General features: G+C 44.5%; 1 protein-coding gene across 1 annotated transcript in view; it reads left to right on the top strand.

The window, feature by feature from the left end:
• LOC143301888 (small cardioactive peptides-like) overlaps positions 1 to 20,000 on the top strand; it is a 114,547-nt gene that overhangs the window by 58,392 nt on the left and 36,155 nt on the right. The window contains exon 2 of the mRNA XM_076616318.1: positions 11,995 to 12,027. Coding sequence (XP_076472433.1) covers positions 11,995 to 12,027 — 33 coding nt within the window. The remainder of the gene's footprint in view (positions 1 to 11,994; positions 12,028 to 20,000) is intronic.

Genomic DNA, 20,000 nt, shown 5'->3' with positions numbered 1-20,000 from the left:
CCGCCCTACACCGTTAAGCTCTGTACACACGTCACAAGGCCGCCCTGTACCGTTAAGTTCTGTACACACGTCACTAGGCCGCCCTGTACCGTTAAGCTCTGTACACACGTCACAAGGCCGCCCTGTAGGCCTACCGTTAAGTTCTGTTCAGACGTCATCAAGGCCGCCCTGTACCGTTAAGTTCTGAACTTGTGACCCAGTGTTCACCAGTGACCAGGGTTCGATGCCCTGTTTCGGCATGGTGTTGTCTCCTTGGCAAAGGCACTTTACTCCGATTTTCCTCACTCCTCTCCTCTCAGGTGTGAACGGGTACCTGACCTGGGGTGGGGAGGATCAGGAGATGATTGAGTCCCGCCTTCCTGTGCCGAGTCCTGGACACAATCAGTTCACTGCCCCGATTGCCGTAACAAGCCATGGGGCCTTTAACCTTTCAATTTCTCTTCCCATTGTGTGAAGAAACATGTAACGTTCCAGATGTTCCTCTGCAGCCCTGCCTCCCTGGCCGGGTTTGATGATCCTGTCTGAACACCACGAACTAGGACCGTCCACAGACAGGAGCGGCATGTCGTGATCTGGAGCGGAACCTATCTACTGCACAACTATCGTGCTGAAGGTTCAGATGAAGCACACGTGTCTTGTGTTGAGCGAGGCAGTGCCCATCAGTTTCGTTTCAAATATATGTCATGAGATGACAGGGTTACTAGGAATATTGTGTGAGATGCGACTTGGGGAGAAGTGTGTGCGGGAGGGGAGTGGAGGGGGGGGGGGGGAATACCCGCCACTGCACACTCTCTTCTTGTTCCTCTGACCTAGCTGTGAAGAATCACTGCCATGTCTCACCGAACATCTGTTCACCAAACTCCTCTAGGTCTGTCGGTTGTGTCTCAAAAACTGGGTTTTTCTGACTATTTGTTGTCAAATTATATAATGATTCATTTAATGAGAGTTCGTATCAAAATGTTAGCACACACACACACACACACACACACACACACACACACACACACACACACACACACACGCACGCACGCACAAACACAGTGAGTGTGTGTGTGTGTGTGTGTGTGTGTGTGTGTGTACGAACTCTCATTAAATGAATCATTATATAATGTGTGTGTGTGTGCGCGCGCGCGCGCGCGCGCGCGCGTGTGTGTGTGTGTGTGTGATGGAAATTAACATAGCGCCTTCCAACAAGAAGTAATGCCCCAGGGACAATGATATGGTATGGTGCACAATGCAAAAGACATGATCGGGGTCAACATCATCATGTCTTAAGTATGTCTTTTCACAGGGTTCGGTACTGGGGCCTGTTTGTATTTTCTCCACACAGTCACTTGACCAAATTTTCCGAGAACATTCCATCAGTCACCTCGCATTTGCAGATGACACACAGCTGACCAAGTGTCGCTGTGTGTGTGATCCTTTGCATTTGCCACCCCCGTCCTGTGTAAATCTTTGCCATTTGAAAAACACTTTCAATCCACTTCTAGCTTCAAAATCAACATCAAGACGCGTCTGTTTGAGGCTTCCTTCAATTGATCAGTGCCTGCGACAGTGTAGGGGTGTGCTTGTTTCTGTCTTATGTGTGTGTTGCTGGGGTGTTGTGTGGAGAAGGAGGGAGGGTGGGGCTGATTTGGGGGTGTTGTTGTTGAGGTGTTGTGTGGAGAAGGAGGGAGGGTGGGGCTGATTTGGGGGTGTTGTTGTTGAGGTGTTGTGTGGAGAGGAGGGAGGGTGGGGCTGATTTGGGGGTGTTGTTGTTGAGGTGTTGTGTGGAGAAGGAGGGAGGGTGGGGCTGATTTGGGGGTGTTGTTGTTGAGGTGTTGTGTGGAGGGGGAGGGAGGGTGGGGCTGATTTGGGGGTGTTGTTGTTGAGGTGTTGTGTGGAGAAGGAGGGAGGGTGGGGCTGATTTGGGGGTGTTGTTGTTGAGGTGTTGTGTGGAGAAGGAGGGAGGGTGGGGCTGATTTGGGGGTGTTGTTGTTGAGGTGTTGTGTGGAGAAGGAGGGAGGGTGGGGCTGATTTGGGGGTGTTGTTGTTGAGGTGTTGTGTGGAGAAGGAGGGAGGGTGGGGCTGATTTGGGGGTGTTGTTGTTGAGGTGTTGTGTGGAGAAGGAGGGAGGGTGGGGCTGATTTGGGGGTGTTGTTGTTGAGGTGTTGTGTGGAGAAGGAGGGAGGGTGGGGCTGATTTGGGGGTGTTGTTGTTGAGGTGTTGTGTGGAGAAGGAGGGAGGGTGGGGCTGATTTGGGGGTGTTGTTGTTGAGGTGTTGTGTGGAGAAGGAGGGAGGGTGGGGCTGATTTGGGGGTGTTGTTGTTGAGGTGTTGTGTGGAGAAGGAGGGAGGGTGGGGCTGATTTGGGGGTGTTGTTGTTGAGGTGTTGTGTGGAGAAGGAGGGAGGGTGGGGCTGATTTGGGGGTGTTGTTGTTGAGGTGTTGTGTGGAGGGAGAGAGGGTGGGGCTGATTTGGGGGTGTTGTTGTTGAGGTGTTGTGTGGAGAAGGAGGGAGGGTGGGGCTGATTTGGGGGTGTTGTTGTTGGGGTGTTGTGTGGAGGGAGGGTGGGTGGGGCTGATTTGGGGGTGTTGTTGTTGAGGTGTTGTGTGGAGAAGGAGGGAGGGTGGGGCTGATTTGGGGGTGTTGTTGTTGAGGTGTTGTGTGGAGGGAGGGAGGGTGGGGCTGATTTGGGGGTGTTGTTGTTGGGGTGTTGTGTGGAGGGAGGGAGGGTGGGGCTGATTTGGGGGTGTTGTTGTTGAGGTGTTGTGTGGATGGAGGGAGGGTGGGGCTGATTTGGGGGTGTTGTTGTTGAGGTGTTGTGTGGATGGAGGGAGGGTGGGGCTGATTTGGGGGTGTTGTTGTTGAGGTGTTGTGTGGAGGGAGAGAGGGTGGGGCTGATTTGGGGGTGTTGTTGTTGAGGTGTTGTGTGGAGGGAGGGGGAGGGAGGGTGGGGCTGATTTGGGGGTGTTGTTGTTGGGGTGTTGTGTGGAGGGGGAGGGAGGGTGGGGCTGATTTGGGGGTGTTGTTGTTGAGGTGTTGTGTGGAGGGAGGGGGAGGGAGGGTGGGGCTGATTTGGGGGTGTTGTTGTTGGGGTGTTGTGTGGAGGGAGGGAGGGTGGGGCTGATTTGGGGGTGTTGTTGTTGGGGTGTTGTGTGGAGGGAGGGGGAGGGAGGGTGGGGCTGATTTGGGGGTGTTGTTGTTGAGGTGTTGTGTGGAGGGAGGGGGAGGGGGGCTGATTTGGGGGTGTTGTTGTTGAGGTGTTGTGTGGAGGGAGGGGGAGGGGGGCTGATTTGGGGGTGTTGTTGTTGAGGTGTTGTGTGGAGGGAGGGGGAGGGGGGCTGATTTGGGGGTGTTGTTGTTGGGATTTGCATTGTTTGGGCGTTGTGATCCCGCGACTGGTATTGTAAGTTTGAAATGGTTTTCTGATCTTCACTAAGGACATTGTTTAGCTCGTACTTTTGATGCAGTGACTTGCTGTAATTCGTCATGTATGTCTACTTAGTTGGTGACCAGCCTGCATGTTTGATGGATGGATATATATATACCATTGTGTGTGTTTGTGTGTGTGTGTTTGTGTGTGTGTGTGTGTGTGTGTGTGTGTGTGTGTGTGGTGTGTATATACATATACATATATTTATTATCATCAGCATCATCATTATTGTTATTATATTGACACACAGCGCGTGTGATACGCAGCGTTACCAACACGCACTCCTTGTCGGCAGCCAAGCCATGTTTCAGTGGAATGTTGGAGGCGTGAAGACCCACTAAAACCAGCGTTATTTCATCACCTGACGACCCACTACACTGCTTGTCCAGGCGATAACACTGGCGGGAAGGTCCACAGTCTGACGTCATTTTATCAGTGAGGGATGACGCCTTGAGACAGTGCGTTGACGTAAAAGGTCTAATGCGTGCCAGTTCTAAATTAATTCATAACTGATTCGACGTCAGATTTGTGCAGTTTACCGTCTTGTTCACGTTAGTGATGGTGGTTCACGGCAGCGATATATCAACCGTCGGCGCAGTTTATATTTTCGATCAACGTTGACGTCACAGATTTGCAAAGCCCGAAGAAAAACGCAGTGTCAAAAATCAGAAGATGGGGTTAATTCCATAATGACTTGTCCAGTTCTCCCAGATGTCACAACTCTCCTTTTTTCCAACCGGTCTCTCGTGTCATGTTTTGTTCAACGTCATTGGCAATATTGAAATGCGTCACGCACACGCACACACACACACACACACACAGAGCGCGCGAGTGCGCGCTCATGCTGTCAGATTCATGACGGAATATCTAATGCTGTTTTATACACGGTTTGTTTTTAACGAATCCACGGAAAACTCCAGACACTATGCTGCTTGAAACGGAAGAAACAAGTTGTCTATCAATCAGTTTGTGTTTAGTGTTCCTCCTCCGCCTCCTCCTTCTTGATATATGAGGTCTGATCGAGTGAGTGCTATAAATGTGCTGGAGGTGCGCTCTTGAAACATTTTGCAAGCAAAATCTCATTTGCAAAGTAAAAAAAAAAAAAAGAAGAAGAAAAAGACATCCCCCACCCACCCAAAACAAAAAACAAAAACGTTCTCCTTGAGTCAGGCTGTAGGTGTCGATCCAGGAACGAATGTGCGGCGTAAACTGGACCCCGGTAGATGTGTAGGCATATAGACGTCTGAATCACAGCAAAAACAGGGAAAGTCAGATTCAGTGTTGTGTCATTGCAGACATAGCAGCATAGTTATCGTTGTCCAGATAACCGGAAAAGTGTGTCTTACATCTAGAGCTGTGACTTCCCCTTACCCCGTGTCCAGCACTTTGTCATGTAATGTCGCGACAATGAGATGCCTTTGACACTGAAATGCTTTGGATCGCTGGGTAATGAATCACAGTGGTGTATTAAGTGTGCAGCGTAAAAATAGGCCTACTGGGGAATATTCGATACGGCAGTCGTTAAGATAATTTAATTGGTATTGAAGAACATTTAATGCTGAGAGAAGGTACATTTGATGGTAAATTAAGTGGAATCCATCTAAAGTTAAACAGGTACACATAGTTCACTTTGTGCGGAAATATTGGAAACCATTTAAAGTTGAAATGCTGAGTGGTAATTAGCGCTCCAGTTCCTGAAAGCATTGAATTAATGCTGACGTCCAGTATGGAACACACACACACACACACACACACACACACACACACACACACACAGTGCTGACGATCTTGACGCTGCCCTACGTTCATTAATCGAACAGCACGCCCCAGTGTCCAGGGACCAAGTGTGCCCAAGGAAGTCCTCCTCATGGTCCTGACTGGTTGCTGATGTTCCTCCAGCCGCAAAACGTGCACACCGTAGGGCGGAGAGGACAACCAAGAGGACAGGTTTGACAGTTGATAAGATCCTTGCGGCGGTTAAGCGAGCTGTATCGGAGATCGTTCAAGAAGCGAACTTGAATTACTTCTCCTCTATGATTTCCGACAGTAACAGCGCTTCACAGCAGTTTGGTATCTGCAATCAACTTTGGCCTCGCAGAAATTCTTGTTCTTTGCCGAACACGTACCGACCAAACCAACTGCCTGTTGTTTTCTGTCAGGTGTTTTTTTTGTTTTTTTTTGTTTTGTTTTTTTTGTTTTTGTTTTTCTCATCCAAAAGGTATCAGCCATTTGTTTTGAACTTGACTTTCACCTACATAATACTTCCCTTTCTTCAGATCTGAATTCACTCACCAGTTCAACATGTCTTGCCTTTCATCCAATATCTGACTACGATTTGAAAAACCTGATATTAAAATCTAAACCAACAACCTATTTTTTGGATCCTCTGCCGACACCTCTACTTTTAGATGTTTAGATGAACTCACCACCATCACTCATATTGTAAATGACAGTCTACAGAGTGGAACATTTCCATCTCTCTTTAAAGCTGCTATTGTGAAACCCCTTCTGAAAAAATCTAGCCTTGATCCAAACAATCTTATAAACTATAGACCAGTTTCAAACTTACCTTTTCTGTCCGAAGTCATTGAGAAAGTCATTCTCCAACATCTTCTCTTTTATCTAAATTCCAATAATCTCATATGCCCCACTCAGTCTGCCTACCGTCCCTTCCACAGCACCGAAACAGCTTTGCTGAAAGTAACAAACGACATTCTGATAGCCCTATACCATGGAGATGTGTCGCTAACTCTTTTAGATCTGTCTGCAGCCTTTGATACTATTGACCACTCTATTCTTTTGGGTCGCCTCCAGTCTTTCTATGGTCTTAAAAGTTTAAGAAATCGCAGTTTCGTGGTTTGAGTCCTTCCTTTCTCATAGTTCGCAGTCAGTCTTGGTCAGTAACCTGTGTTCAAAGCCAGTTCACCTTGATCATGGTGTACCCCAGGGTTTGGTTCTTTGACCTGTGATTTTCATGTATGTATATATGTGTGTACGTATATGTAAGTGAAGATGTATATGTATGTATGTGTATTTGTAGATATGCATAGCATAGTATTTACAGTGCACCGTGCATGGCATAGTATTTACAGTGCACTCTACATGGCATAGTATTTACAGTGCACTCTACATGGCATAGTATTTACAGTGCACCGTGCAGGGCATAGTATTTACAGTGCACCGTGCAGGGCATAGTATTTACAGTGCACTCTACATGGCATAGTATTTACAGTGCACTCTACATGGCATAGTATTTACAGTGCACCGTGCAGGGCATAGTATTTACAGTGCACCGTGCAGGGCATAGTATTTACAGTGCACCGTGCAGGGCATAGTATTTACAGTGCACTCTAGATGGCATAGTATTTACACTGCACTCTACATGGCATAGTATTTACACTGCACTCTACATCGCATAGTATTTACAGTGCACCGTGCAGGGCATAGTATTTACAGTGCACTGTGCACACAGTCTGCCACTTAACCACCCGGTACAACAAAATCGTCCCATGTTTACCTTCACCCAGTTTCAAGTATCTGTGTATTAAAGGTCCCGACAGTTCATGGCAGGTCCCCTCCCCCCCTCCCCCAGGCCCCCTTCCTCCCCACCCAGACCCCCCTCCCCCCTCTCCCCCCTCGCCCCCTGTATTGATCCCTGTCGTGGGCCATCACCCCATCCTCCGTGCATGGAGCCCACACCGCTCAGCCTCACGTACAGTCTCCATTGCACGTTCAGTCAGCTTTGTTGTCAGCACCGATGTCCACTTTCACGGCTGTTCTCATTACCAGCCAACAACAAACCAGCATCTTGCACACACGCGCGCGCACACACATGCATACGCAAACTCGCGCGCGCGCGTGCGCGCGCGCACACACACACACACACACACACACACACACAATAACAGACACACAGAGAGTGATACTAACACACTCACACGCGCGCGAGCACGCACGCACGCACACACACACACACACACACACACACACACACACACACACACACACACAACAACAACAACAACAACAACAACAACAACACTTGCACTCAGAATGTCATTCTGTCACGCTTTTGAACCGTAATCTGTGACTGAATAGTACGGTGGAAAGAAAATGAAAAAAAATGAACAGGCAACAAGTGAACGGTGGTTTTTGTAACTGACCAGGTGAGAAAGGGATGAGCCTGAAGGCCGGCATGCCGTTTGGGAATAAAATCGTCATTTGGCCTGATGCGTGAATGGTGTCATTCTGCCCGGGAGAAATGAAGCCTGCTGCACAAATCGGGTCCCCCCCACTCCCCCTCCGCCCCCCACCACCACCACCCCTTACTCCCCTCCTGTGGCATGCAAGCCCGTGGAACACGTACTTTTGTGTGTGTGTGTGTGTGTGTGTGTGTGTGTGTGTTTTCTCCCATTCTTCAAAAACCCACCTCAATACCAGTCTTTTCCGTTCTGCCCGAAAACAACCATGAAACCAAACGCACACTCACGCACACGTCGAGTAGTCCCATTCTTGTCGCTGTCTGTCTGTGTGTCTGTCTGTCTTGTCTCGTTTACTTGTCTGTCACTGAGACTGTAGGTACCCGAATAAACACCCCTTTAAGAGGAAAATACTCGATTTTGCCTGTGAATTTATGACGGGGTGAGGTTTCATTATGTTGTTACCTTTCTTTGACTCTGAGATTATTCTGTCTGTCTGTCTGTCTGTCGTCTGTCTGTCTGTCTGTCTGTCTGTCTGTCTCTCTCTCTCTCTCTCTCTCTCTCTCTCTCTGTCTCTGTCTCTCTCTCTCTCTCAAAAACAATTCTCTAAATCGTAAATTGTATGTGGCTTTTATAGATTTTGAGAGAGCCTTCGACCATATTCTTTTGCCAATTCTTTTGAAAGCTGGTGTTCATGGAAAATTGTTGAAATGTATAATGAGTATGTATGCATGTGTGAAAGCTAGGGTAAGGTTTGGGGGTAGGATGACGGATTATATCCAGTGTACTTCTGGGGTGGAACAAGGTGATGTTTGCAGCCCTATTTTGTTTTCGATTTTCATTAACGAACTAATCTCTGAAATTCTTAGAAACGGAAAATATGGTGTTCAGTTTACGGGTGATATTTTAGAGTTGTTTATCATTCTCCTAGCAGATGATGTTGCGTTGATATTTGAAACTTAGTGGTGTACAAACACAATTAGACAGTCTGTTTCATGCTGCTACTTCACTTTAGTTGAAAGTAAACATGTTAAAAAGTAATATAATTGTTTTTAGAAAAAGGTGGGTATTTAGGAATTAGAGAAAGTTAAGTTTCACATCTGCATGTAAGGAATTATCAAATAGAGCTAAACACGCATTATTCAGTATTGTGAAAAAAAATGATAATATCAGAAAATTATTCTTTTGAGTTGTTTATAAAACTATTTTATTCTCAGATACAGCCTATCGTTCAGCACGGAGCTAAAAATTGGGGTCTGTCTAATGCTGCAGTCTTTTGTGAGGACGTGCATTTATTTGCGTTGAAAAAGTTTCTTGGGGTAAGTATGAAAACGCCTAACAGTTTGATCTATGGTGAGACAAAAAGATACCCGATCTATCCGAATTCTGTGACAAGATGTAAGGAAGATTCTAGGTTGCCAAGAAAAGCATATGATATGTTGTACGATCTGGATGTAAGGGGTAAGACAAACTGGGTGTCAAAGGTGAGATTTAAGTTATATGAAATGGAATTTGGTTATGTATAGTTACAGCAGGGAGTAGGGGATATAAATGGATTTATTCGTACATAGCGAACTAGATTAATTGATTGTAGACAGTCATACCACATTCGAGATAGCGATCGATTTGGGTTTTATAAGCAGTTCATTTATATGCATTCAGTTCCGATTCATCTGTCAATGAAGATGGATAGGAATTTGAAATATGTTATGACAATGTTTAGATTTGGGAATTCCGATCTCTCTTCATCGTTATCGTTATAGAAAATTGAATGATCACGACACTATTTGTCCCTTGTGCAGATGTGCTGAAGAAAATGAAATTCATGTCGTGTTACCTTGCCCTTCCTTGAATGACCTTAGGCATCAGTTTATTCCATAGAAATATCATGGACATCCATCTCTGTTTCGGATATCCTTGCTAATGTCATCAACAGATGAAACCATTGTAAGATAGTTCACTATATACCTGTATAAGGCATTCAAAATCCGCAGTTTGATATGTTATTGGTTGTGCTTTTTGTGTGCATGTGCATAGCTAGATTTGTAGTGAAATGTTTTATGTTCCACGTTGTTCTCAAATGTTCCCTGCATCCCCTTCATGAGGGGCCACGGACTTTATTGAATACATATGCGCGTTCTCTCTCTCTCTCTCTCTCTCTCTCTCTCTGCCACGCTTTCTCTCTCTGTCTCTGTCTCTCTCTCACGAACCCACACGCTAACACACACACACACACACACACACACACACACACACACACACACACACACACACACTCTCTCTCTCTCTCTCTATTTTGAGCGCGCGCATCTGTGTGTGTTTACATGTGTGTGCGTGCGTCGTTCATGCGGGCGTGTGTGTGTGTGTGTGTGTGTGTGTGCGCGCGCGCGTGTGTAATGTAATATATATATATATGTGTGTGTATATATATATATATATTCATATATATATATATATGTGTGTGTGTGTGAGTGTGTACATGTAGTATATCATATATATATATATATGTGTGTGTGTGTGTGTGACCACCTCTCTTCAGACAAAGGTCTAAAACTGAGAAAGCTGAGACAAAAAATAAATTATTTCATGTTCCCCGCACACTCCGCCGTTTGTCCTGTGGACAGAAGTGCTGATTACACTGGGGCAAACCACGAGAACATCTATTACTATGATAATTTGCCAAATGTATTGTGCAAATAACTCGGGCGTTAGCATTCATCTGCATAACAATTTGAGATAGATTCTTTGTTTACTGCGTGCAGGCAACATAACAGAATAAGATCATCGCTGAGTTTAGAGCACAGGGAAATTCTTGGAAAGCAAGAACGCAGAGGTATGGGACGGCAGGATTCACACACACACACACGCACACACACACACGCACACACACACACACAGAGGAGTGCAAGACAGAGACAGTGAGAGAGACGGACAGAGGCACACAAAGAGAGGGAACGGGCTGTATAACTGAAAGTCACTTTGGATGGCTTTCTTTCATTTCTTCAACGTTCATATGAAAGAGGACGAATTAGATCTGCTTGTTATCGTGTTTGAACGTGGTTGGGGAAGGTTACAGTGGCGGGGGGAAAGGACTGGGTTCTGCCTTCATGTGCCTGGCCCCTGACACTGGATATGAATAATAATGATTAATAATGATAATGATAATAATGATTATTATTATATGATAATGTACATTTATATTACGCCTTCTCTCTCAAGAGCTCAGGGCGCTTTACAAATGCATAAATCATTCATGACCACTTTCTCAAACTCCTTCCCCCCTCACCCCACACACGCTCCCTTTCTAACTCCTCATACATTCACAGTGAGCTGACGTGGGTGTTGTTGGAGAACAAGAAAGCTGTGCTTATAGATAGGTTTTAAAAAGATGGGGTTATAGTGATGAGCGAAAAGCAGAAACAGAATGAGATACAAGGATTTGATGAGGAAGGTTGTTCCAGATGTGAGGAGCAGCAAAGAAGAAAGAACGTTCTTGTATTGACGCGAGGAAGTTTCAAAAGGTAACAGTCCGAGGAAGAGCGGAGATTTCTTGAGGGAGTGTTAACACTGATAAGGTCAGAAAGATACGTAGGTCCAGCGGAGTGGAAAGCAGAATAGCAGAGACACGCAACTTTGTTTTCAGTTCTCGCTTCAATGGGTAGCCAATGTAGAGTGCGGAAGTGAGGAGAAATGTGATCAGTACGTGGGTCCCTGAGAGTCAGACGGGCAGCATTGTTTTGAAGTTTTTTTAATTCGCTGAAGAACATTATGTGGACAGCGTATGAGAGGAGAATCACAGTAGTCGATTCGTGACAGCACAAAAGCAGAAATAAGAGTTTCAGTAGTTTCAACATAAAGGCACTGACGGATGAAATGACTGTCCCGCTGGCTGCAAAAGGATATGAGACATAAATGACAGCTTCGTTAATTTACATGATTCATGTCATGTACATTTTATGTACCGACGTTTGAACGTTTTTTTTTTTTTGTTTTTTTTGTTGTTTTTTTTTCATTTCATTTTTCACCTGGAGGCGAGGTGGGAAATCGTTTCGCTGAATTATTTCTTCCGTCTGTCCGTCACTCCTTCTCGGTCATGGACCGTCAGGGGCTGGTTCCTTTTACTCGTTCTTTTCTCTCTGTCTTTCTTTCTTTTTATTTCTTCTTTCTTTTCTTTGTGTCTTTCTTTTCGTCTTTCTTTCTTCTTCTTTCCTTCCCCCCTTTTCTTATTTATTTGTTTGTTTATTTATTCTCTTTCTTTCTTTCTTCCTTCTTTTCTTTCTTCCTTCCTTTTATTCTTTTCTCCTTTCCTTTATTTCTTCCTTCTTTCCTCTCTTTCTTCCTCCTTTTGTCGTTGATGTGAGCCTGTTGCTGTCTGTTTCAGAATTACCTGGCACTGCCTCGCATGGGGAGATCGGTGAGTAGTGTGTGTTATGGTCTGTTCGTCTGCTGTCTTTGGGGGGTCACATGGATTACCATATTCAAAGATAGGTAACACTTTAGCACTTAAAAGCCTGTGGATAGGAGCGTTTTTCAGTTCAGAGGTTACAGATATAAGTGATGTGTTCAGAGATGATAGGTGCTGCTATCTTCAAAATTTTACTATCGATACCATCTAAACCCCGGGATGTGGACTGTTTTCATGAGCATAATTCTTTGAAAACATCATGTACACTAATGTATGCTAGCTGAAAGTTAGAATGTATTCTTTTCGTGTTACAAAAACATTTGAGCAATTGTAAGTCACTGGACTCGGTGTTACCAACCCCGACAGTTCTTTCTGCGACAGTCGTGAAGTGTATATTTAGAATTTCAGCTGACATCTCATTCCCAGAAGGAGTCAATTTAACTCTTTTTTTTCCCAGACAGTTGGTTGATAGCTTTCCAAATGGATTTTGTATCTCTTTTAGATATTATTAAATCACAAAAATACTTTTTTTTTCTTTTTTTTGCAGCCCGTTTCATGGATGTTACTTTATTTCTCTGTTTCTTAAATTTCTCATCTTTTCCTGTAGTTTTTAATAATAGTTCTCGAGCCTTTATTTCAATATTTATATCTTCTGTCAACCACGGGGCCTTATCATCCTGTCTAACGCGTTTAGTCTTTAAGGAAACATGTTTGTTGAAGACGGAAAGAAAGTACTTTTTCCATGTCGCAAGCGCACTGTCAGGGTCGGTACACTGGTAAACATCAGAAAAAAACTAGCCATACATAAATCAGACAGAAACCCTTCTGTGTCAAAAGTTTTGTACTACGGAATGACATATACCTGTGACTGCATCTGGGGATTTTTATACCTTTCGACTATGTTAGACATATTGGAAAGTGATCACTAAGGCCAAATACAGGAACAGAAGTTTCTACAACATTACTAGGATTGGTTACGTAAATGTGATCGATTAGTGTTTCAAAGAGAAGTATCTTCCTTGTTGGAGTATTAACTGTGTTAGAATATACATTATTTTCAGTGATTCCCTTTCATTTATCATGTGGTTTTAACAAATAATGTTAGAATCACCCAGCAAAATAATTTCGGTGGAATAGTTAGTTGCATCTTCCATCATGTGCTCAAAGCGATCAAGCCACTCACCCTTTCTTCGGGCTTTCTGTATAGAAAACATACAAGGACTGGCTTGGTCCCTTTTAAGCGAATCTCTAACCAAATGCATTCAATTTTATATTTATCAAAAATACTAAATTTTTGTAATTTACAGACTGATGAACATAAGTTACTTGTCCTGTTTCCAGTTTAACTGTGGCATCACGCCTGATGAGGTGATATCCTGGAATAGATATCACATTGTCTGAAACAACATCAGATAATCGTGATTCGGAAAAGGCAAAAACATGAAAGCAATTACCAGCATTAGAAAGGATTGGGGGGGGGGGGATGTCTGATATCTTGTTCAGCATATGACAAATATTAAGGTATCCTATTTTAAATCCAGTTTTAGTCAGCCACTTGGGGGTGTTGGAGCAGTTCTCCATAATCAATGTTGATATAATCACAGGGCAAATGCAAGTGGTGAATGTCATGAACAAACACAATAACACTTATAAGATTACAAGTTATTCTAAATAAACTTATTCAAGAAATGCAGTATACAACGGTTTATTTTGTACAAAGGCAAAAAATTCTGGGGAAAATGGAAAGGTTTAAGTATAGAACATGTCAGTATATATTAGCAGCCCGATGCTCCATGGCTACCATGGTGGCGTCGGTCGTTGACGGTCTCGGTCGTACACCAGCTGTGACGCCAGGTTGACCAGCTGCTGTGCACACTGGCCAACAGGGCTGTGTGGGAGCCAGTTGTGGTTGTCGCACATGGATCCGCCCTGTGGTGTAGGTGTGAAGTCCATGTCACCTGGTCCTGGGTACTGACTATGTGTGAACCCTCTAATGTGAGTACTGAAGGGGGTGGGGGGAGGGAATGGGTCTGGGAATCTGGGATGTGGGACATAAGGAGTTATGTTACGTGGGAGAGGGCAAGGAGGAGGGGCATGTGGGAATGATGAAAAGCCATTGGGTGGGGGGTAGGGGTTTGTGTTTGCCTGGGATCGTCTGGCCTGGGGGAGAGGTACATCTTCCCCTACATCATCCGCCATCCAGTCTGTAGGTGTACGGTCCTGGGGCTGGACTCACTGAAGTGGACGTGCCTCACTGAAGGTGACACGCCGGTCATTCCGGGACGGCAGAGGGGGAAGTGGGCAATGGATGACAAGGGAGGAGAACCTGTGTCTGTAGAGTCTGGGTGCTGAGAGCAGCGTGAGGAAGCTGCTCCACTGTTGAAGTGCGGGGCTTTCCCTTCATCCCTGTGACCTGAGGAAGGACGTGAGGGGCCCACGTCTTCAGGGCGGTTGTTGCTGTCTGCACGCCCAGACTGTGGAAGAACCCTCTTGAAGGTGACGGCAAGGCAGGCCGTCCCTCTTCTACTGGGGTGAGTGGCATCATTATACAATGCCTGACGTGGTGCCCCGTTCTGAGTTACAAAGGCACTGTAGTGATCAATCATGTCCACCTGCATGCTCGTGCAGGCAGAATATAAACTTCTGTTTGATGGCGCTATGGCGTTATTCAGTTGATTTCGACCTCTAGCAGGGAGAATGGAGCTTAATGCTATGTATGCTGAGGGAAAACAACTGGTACACAGGTCAGTGAGTTCACACCAGTTCTGTGTTGAGATTGGTCCCGCTGGACAATCATTTACCCCAACATGGACAATAACAGTGTGAATATGGTCTTTCTTTTCTGAGTACTTTAACCACTGGGTGAGATCAGTGACTGTTAGTCCAGGAATACATATTTTGAAGAGTGGGTCATTGTATGTCTGTAGTCTCTTTGGGTTCACATATCTTATAACAGAGTCCCCTATCAGTAACGAGGAGGAATCGGCGGGGATGTTTATTTCACTCAGTACTTTCTCTGGGGACATCTGTTGATTCAGTATTTTACCATCGTGTGTTGAATCACGCGTAGAGGTATCTGGGGTACTTTTGACTCTGGGAGAGTGTGGGACTCTGTGACTGCTGTCAACAGGTTGTTGCTGGCTGGATTCGGACAGAACATCAAACCGATTTTGTACTGGTACAGCTGTATTTTCAGTGTTGATTTGATGAACTGCCGAAACAAACTGAGGTGTGCTTTCAAGACAAACCTCATCACTAGCATCTTTCTGTGGCAAGGAATCACCAGATACTGTGGACTGTGCTGTTGATGGACCAGAACGTCGGTGATCAGACACTGACAGGATTTGGGTCTGTTGGTCAAAATGCTTTTCTGAAGCATTACTGTCAGACAGACCACACTGGGTGGAAGTACTACATGATGAGGTAGGTTTTTTCTTCAGTTGATTGATTTCTGAATGAAGCGTCCAACGCTGTTTTTAGTGAATGATTTTCTTTTGACGGGCTGGTTACTGCGGAACTGACGTCACAGATAATGATTTTCTTTTAACGGGCTGGTTACTGCGGAACTGACGTCACAGATAATGGTTTTTAGACTGTCAAGAGCAGAGTGTAAGGACTCAACCTTATGGTCAAGGTGGTGTTTGAGTTCATTCTTAATGGAAACTTTAGAGTCTTCTAGACTTGATACAAAATGAATCTCACTATCGGCTTGGCTGTTTATCAGATCCTCAATGGTTGTTTCAACACTTTGGAGTTTTTCAAAGATAGTTTTGCCAACATAGTTTGTGGGGCATAGCGTTCGTCTGCGATGACGTTTTAATTGTTTGGATGGTTTCGGAGTTGATTTCACTGCCATTCGTCTGTGAATGGTACTGACAGAGGAAGTCAGGCTTTCGTCACCATTTGGATGGGGTTGTGTCTGTTCATGCTGACCCTTATCTTTGTCAAAAGGGGTTATCTGAACTACAGGAGACACCATAGAAAAGTCACTCATAAATGCTAGCAGAATACTTCATTCTGTAACTGCTCTGAAGCTGGGTGCGGAGGTACTGGAATAGGGGGGGGGGGGGGGGGGGGCAGCTACTTCCTTCTGGGTACACACAGGGGGAGATAAATCTAACCTGTTATTACTGTCTGTCAGGAAGGTCAGGGGTATCGAGAGTATTGCAGTCTGAAAGGCATGCAGATCTTGCTTTTTACAATATTCATGCACAGTGTCTTTCAAAACTTCACATTCCTCTGTGTCCCATTTAACACAGTCACTTCCCTGACACAATAAAGTTCCTGAGCCTTGCCGAGTGTAATACAAGGACAGGGTCACACGTTTACACTGTTGACAGAAGAGTCTTAGTCTGGGCCAGATTGGTGGGAACCGGTACTTCAATTCACAGGGGAAGGAAAAGGGGGTTGTCATCGTAATCATAACCGTTCTTTTCTGTCAGAATATATATATATTGTGACCAAGCGCGCTATGCTTGCTCCAAAACTGCTTACACACAGGCTACAGCAGCCGACGTTTTCCGTCCTAACCCCTGCACAGAATATGTGACGTCACTCCACTTACACCCGCTTACATATTACTCATGTCATCAATTCTTCCTTACTGTCTGGTTGTTTCCCTGAAAGCTTCAAATCTGCTGTTGTACGTCCACTCATCAAGAAACCATCTTTGGATCATAATTGTTTGAAAAATTATCGACCTGTCTCTAATCTGTCATTTTTATCAAAACTGCTAGAAAAGATCATATTGTCTCAGCTCTTAGCTCATCTGGAGCAGAATGGTTTACTTAATTCCCACCAGTCAGCTTATAGACGTGGTCATAGTTGCGAAACAGCCCTTCTTAGAATAGTGAATGATTTGCTTTCGGGATTTGATGAGGATAAGATATCTTTTCTCGCTCTCTTAGATTTGTCAGCAGCTTTTGACACTATCGACCACTCTATCCTCTTGAACAGACTTAAAACTTCCTTTGGTATTCGTGACACTGCACTAGCATGGATCACGTCTTACCTGTCAGATCGTACACAGAAAGTGTGTGTAAATGGTACATACTCTAGAGTATCTGCCTTGAAATGTGGTGTCCCACAAGGGTCCGTCCTAGGTCCTGTTCTTTTCGTGCTGTATGCGGCTCCTGTGTCGGATGTCATCAGTCATCATGCGATGTCGCATGAGAGCTTTGCTGATGACACACAACTTTATCAGTCGGCTTCCATAGCTGAATTTGATGCACTGGTGACTCAAACACAGGAGTGCATTGCTGGCCTAAAGGACTGGATGACTCTCAACAAGCTGCAATTAAATGATGATAAGACTGAATTTATGATAACCTGTCCAAAGAAGTTTCGTCAACATCCTTCCTTTCCTGACTCTGTTCTGATCAATAGCACACCTGTTTCACTTTCTCCCTCTGTTCGCAGTCTTGGTGTAATCCTGGACCAGTCTCTTTCCTTCCAACAGCACATTTCGAATATCTGTAAAGTTGCCTATTTGGAACTGCGTAGAATCAGCTCTATCCGCCACTATCTTTCAACCGATGCAACCAAGACACTTGTATGCTCTCTGGTTCTCTCAAGATTGGATTACTGCAACTCTCTTTTGGCCGGCCTTCCCAAATACCTGTTAGACAGACTCCAAAGAATTCAGAATAACGCTGCCAGACTCATTTGCAGAGCTTCTAAATTTGACCATGTTTCTCCTCTCCTTCAGTCTCTCCACTGGTTGCCTGTTTCTGATCGAATAGACTATAAGCTATCCACTCTGACCTTTTCTGCAGTCAACGGATCTGGCCCCAAATATCTTTCTGAACTCATCCATATCTATACCCCGTCTCGCCAGCTCCGTTCTTCCTCTGATACTCGACTTCTCAGGATACCTCACGTCAGAAGTAAGACCTATGGACACAGATCGTTTTCTTTTCAATCGCCAAAGACGTGGAACAAGCTCCCTGATAACCTCCGTCATTCTGATTCCCTCGCATCTTTTAAATCTCGTCTCAAAACTCACCTTTTCCCTCAGCAATAAGTTCAATTGTGGCAGGTCCACAACTACATGCATGTATATGAATGTGTATTGTGTGTGCGTGTGTCTATGTAAGTTTGTGCCTGCCTATGTGTGCGTATGTGTTAGGGTAGCTGTTAGATACACATGTATGTTAAAATGTATGTATGCAGTGTGTGTGTGTGTGTGTGTGTGCGTGCGCGCGCGCGCGCGCGCGTGCGTGTGTGTGTGTGTGTGGTCACATTTTGGTGTGTGTATGTAACATAGATATAATGTTTTATGTTATCAAAAGCGTTTTTGTAAAGCACCTAGAGCAGATTTCTGGATAGTGTGCTATATAAGTATCCATTATTATTATTATTATCATTTTGTCCTGGCCAGACCACCACGGCTCGACCAGTGTCGCGTCGCGGTACGTCATTGGCTGAGAGCAAACTTGTGTTTCTGTTCCACCGTAATTAATTAATAACTCTTTTGTCAGATCAGTAAACTACTAGTATTATATACTGGCAAATCGTCTTAATTCCATCTTTAAATCTATTCCATTTATGTTCGCCTACGTTAAACTGATTTAACGCAGTTTGTAATTTTCAGCGACGAGCTCGTTAAAACTGACCCTGTTCAGGTGACTTAAATTAAGATTATAAATTCATCTTAAATAATCAACACTTCATTTTACACTCATTATAAAGTAGGCGTTGAGCTCTTTCTTTTGCAACTTATCCGATGCAAATCCGTTCAGGGATCATTTAGAAATCTGTCACTGAACACCTTGTAACAAGCACAGTTCTCGTCAGATTTCTTCAGATTAGTGACGATCTGGTTTGCAGCCCACGTGATTGTCTTTGTAGTTCGCCTAATCTGTATAAATTGGCCGGGCGGGTAATGAGTGGTCACTTCCACACCCGAGCCAGCTCGTGGCCAGCGCCTGCTCTTTTTCTCTCTTGCCGTGTAGTGTTGTTCCCACAACAGTGACACCTCGCTACGTATTGCTGCACTGTTTTCCTGTAATAGCTGTAGTAAATAAACAATTGAAAGGGCGTCCGTTTTCATATGCTCCTGCCTGCACGGGAACCTGCTATCTTCTACTACTCTTAATTCTTCAGTCCACTCCAACCCAACCCTTACCCCGAGTCCATCACATCACAATATATATAATGTTAAATAAATCCGAAATAAAATAATTATCTTCCTTTTTTTTTACTCTCAAATTTTCGCCCATACGGTTTCATCAGGAGAGCGTCTTGTCTGTGACGTATTCTCCCTCTCTCTCTTTCTCTCTGTATATATATATATATATATATATATATATATAGAGAGAGAGAGAGAGAGAGAGAGAGAGAGAGAGAGAGAGAGAGATAACGGACACAGCCAATTATATAACGGGGAAATTGTGTGAAAACCGACGCAGCAAACATATTCAACACTGAAAACTGACACGGCAAACATATTCAACACTTTGTGAAAACTGACACAGCAAACTGTAATCTACAATATACATGATATCGAAAGGTGATATTAAATGATATAGAGGATATGACACTGCGTGAAAAAAGTGACAGCGATTTACAAATCAGGTGAAACACCGAAAATTTTACAACAAACTATATAAACCATACTCACACAACATATTGTCTAAAAGTGACAACGAACAATAAACACAATACAGAAATGACAACACAATGTCACAGCAAGCTATATACACCACAACTTCACATCATATCAAAATGTGATAACCACCTATAAACAACTATTCAAGATTGCATAAAAACGTGACGTCAAACCACGGATCATGCACACAATAATTATTACCCCAACATTGACCGCAAACTATAAACCATATACAACATTACTGTCAAAAAACGTGACAGCAGTCTATAGACCATTGTACACAGCCATCCCGTGTTGTCATAGAGTGCAGTAAAGGGCTGTTTGGGCAGTCAGTCTTTGTCACGGAACTGGAGGTTGATGAATGGCGTGCTGT

This window comes from Babylonia areolata, chromosome 28 (assembly GCF_041734735.1).
Source record: "Babylonia areolata isolate BAREFJ2019XMU chromosome 28, ASM4173473v1, whole genome shotgun sequence".
NCBI classification, from domain to species: Eukaryota; Metazoa; Mollusca; class Gastropoda; order Neogastropoda; family Buccinidae; genus Babylonia; species Babylonia areolata.
Note: the sequence above shows the minus strand (reverse complement) of the source record. Positions and strands in the feature narration are given on the sequence as shown.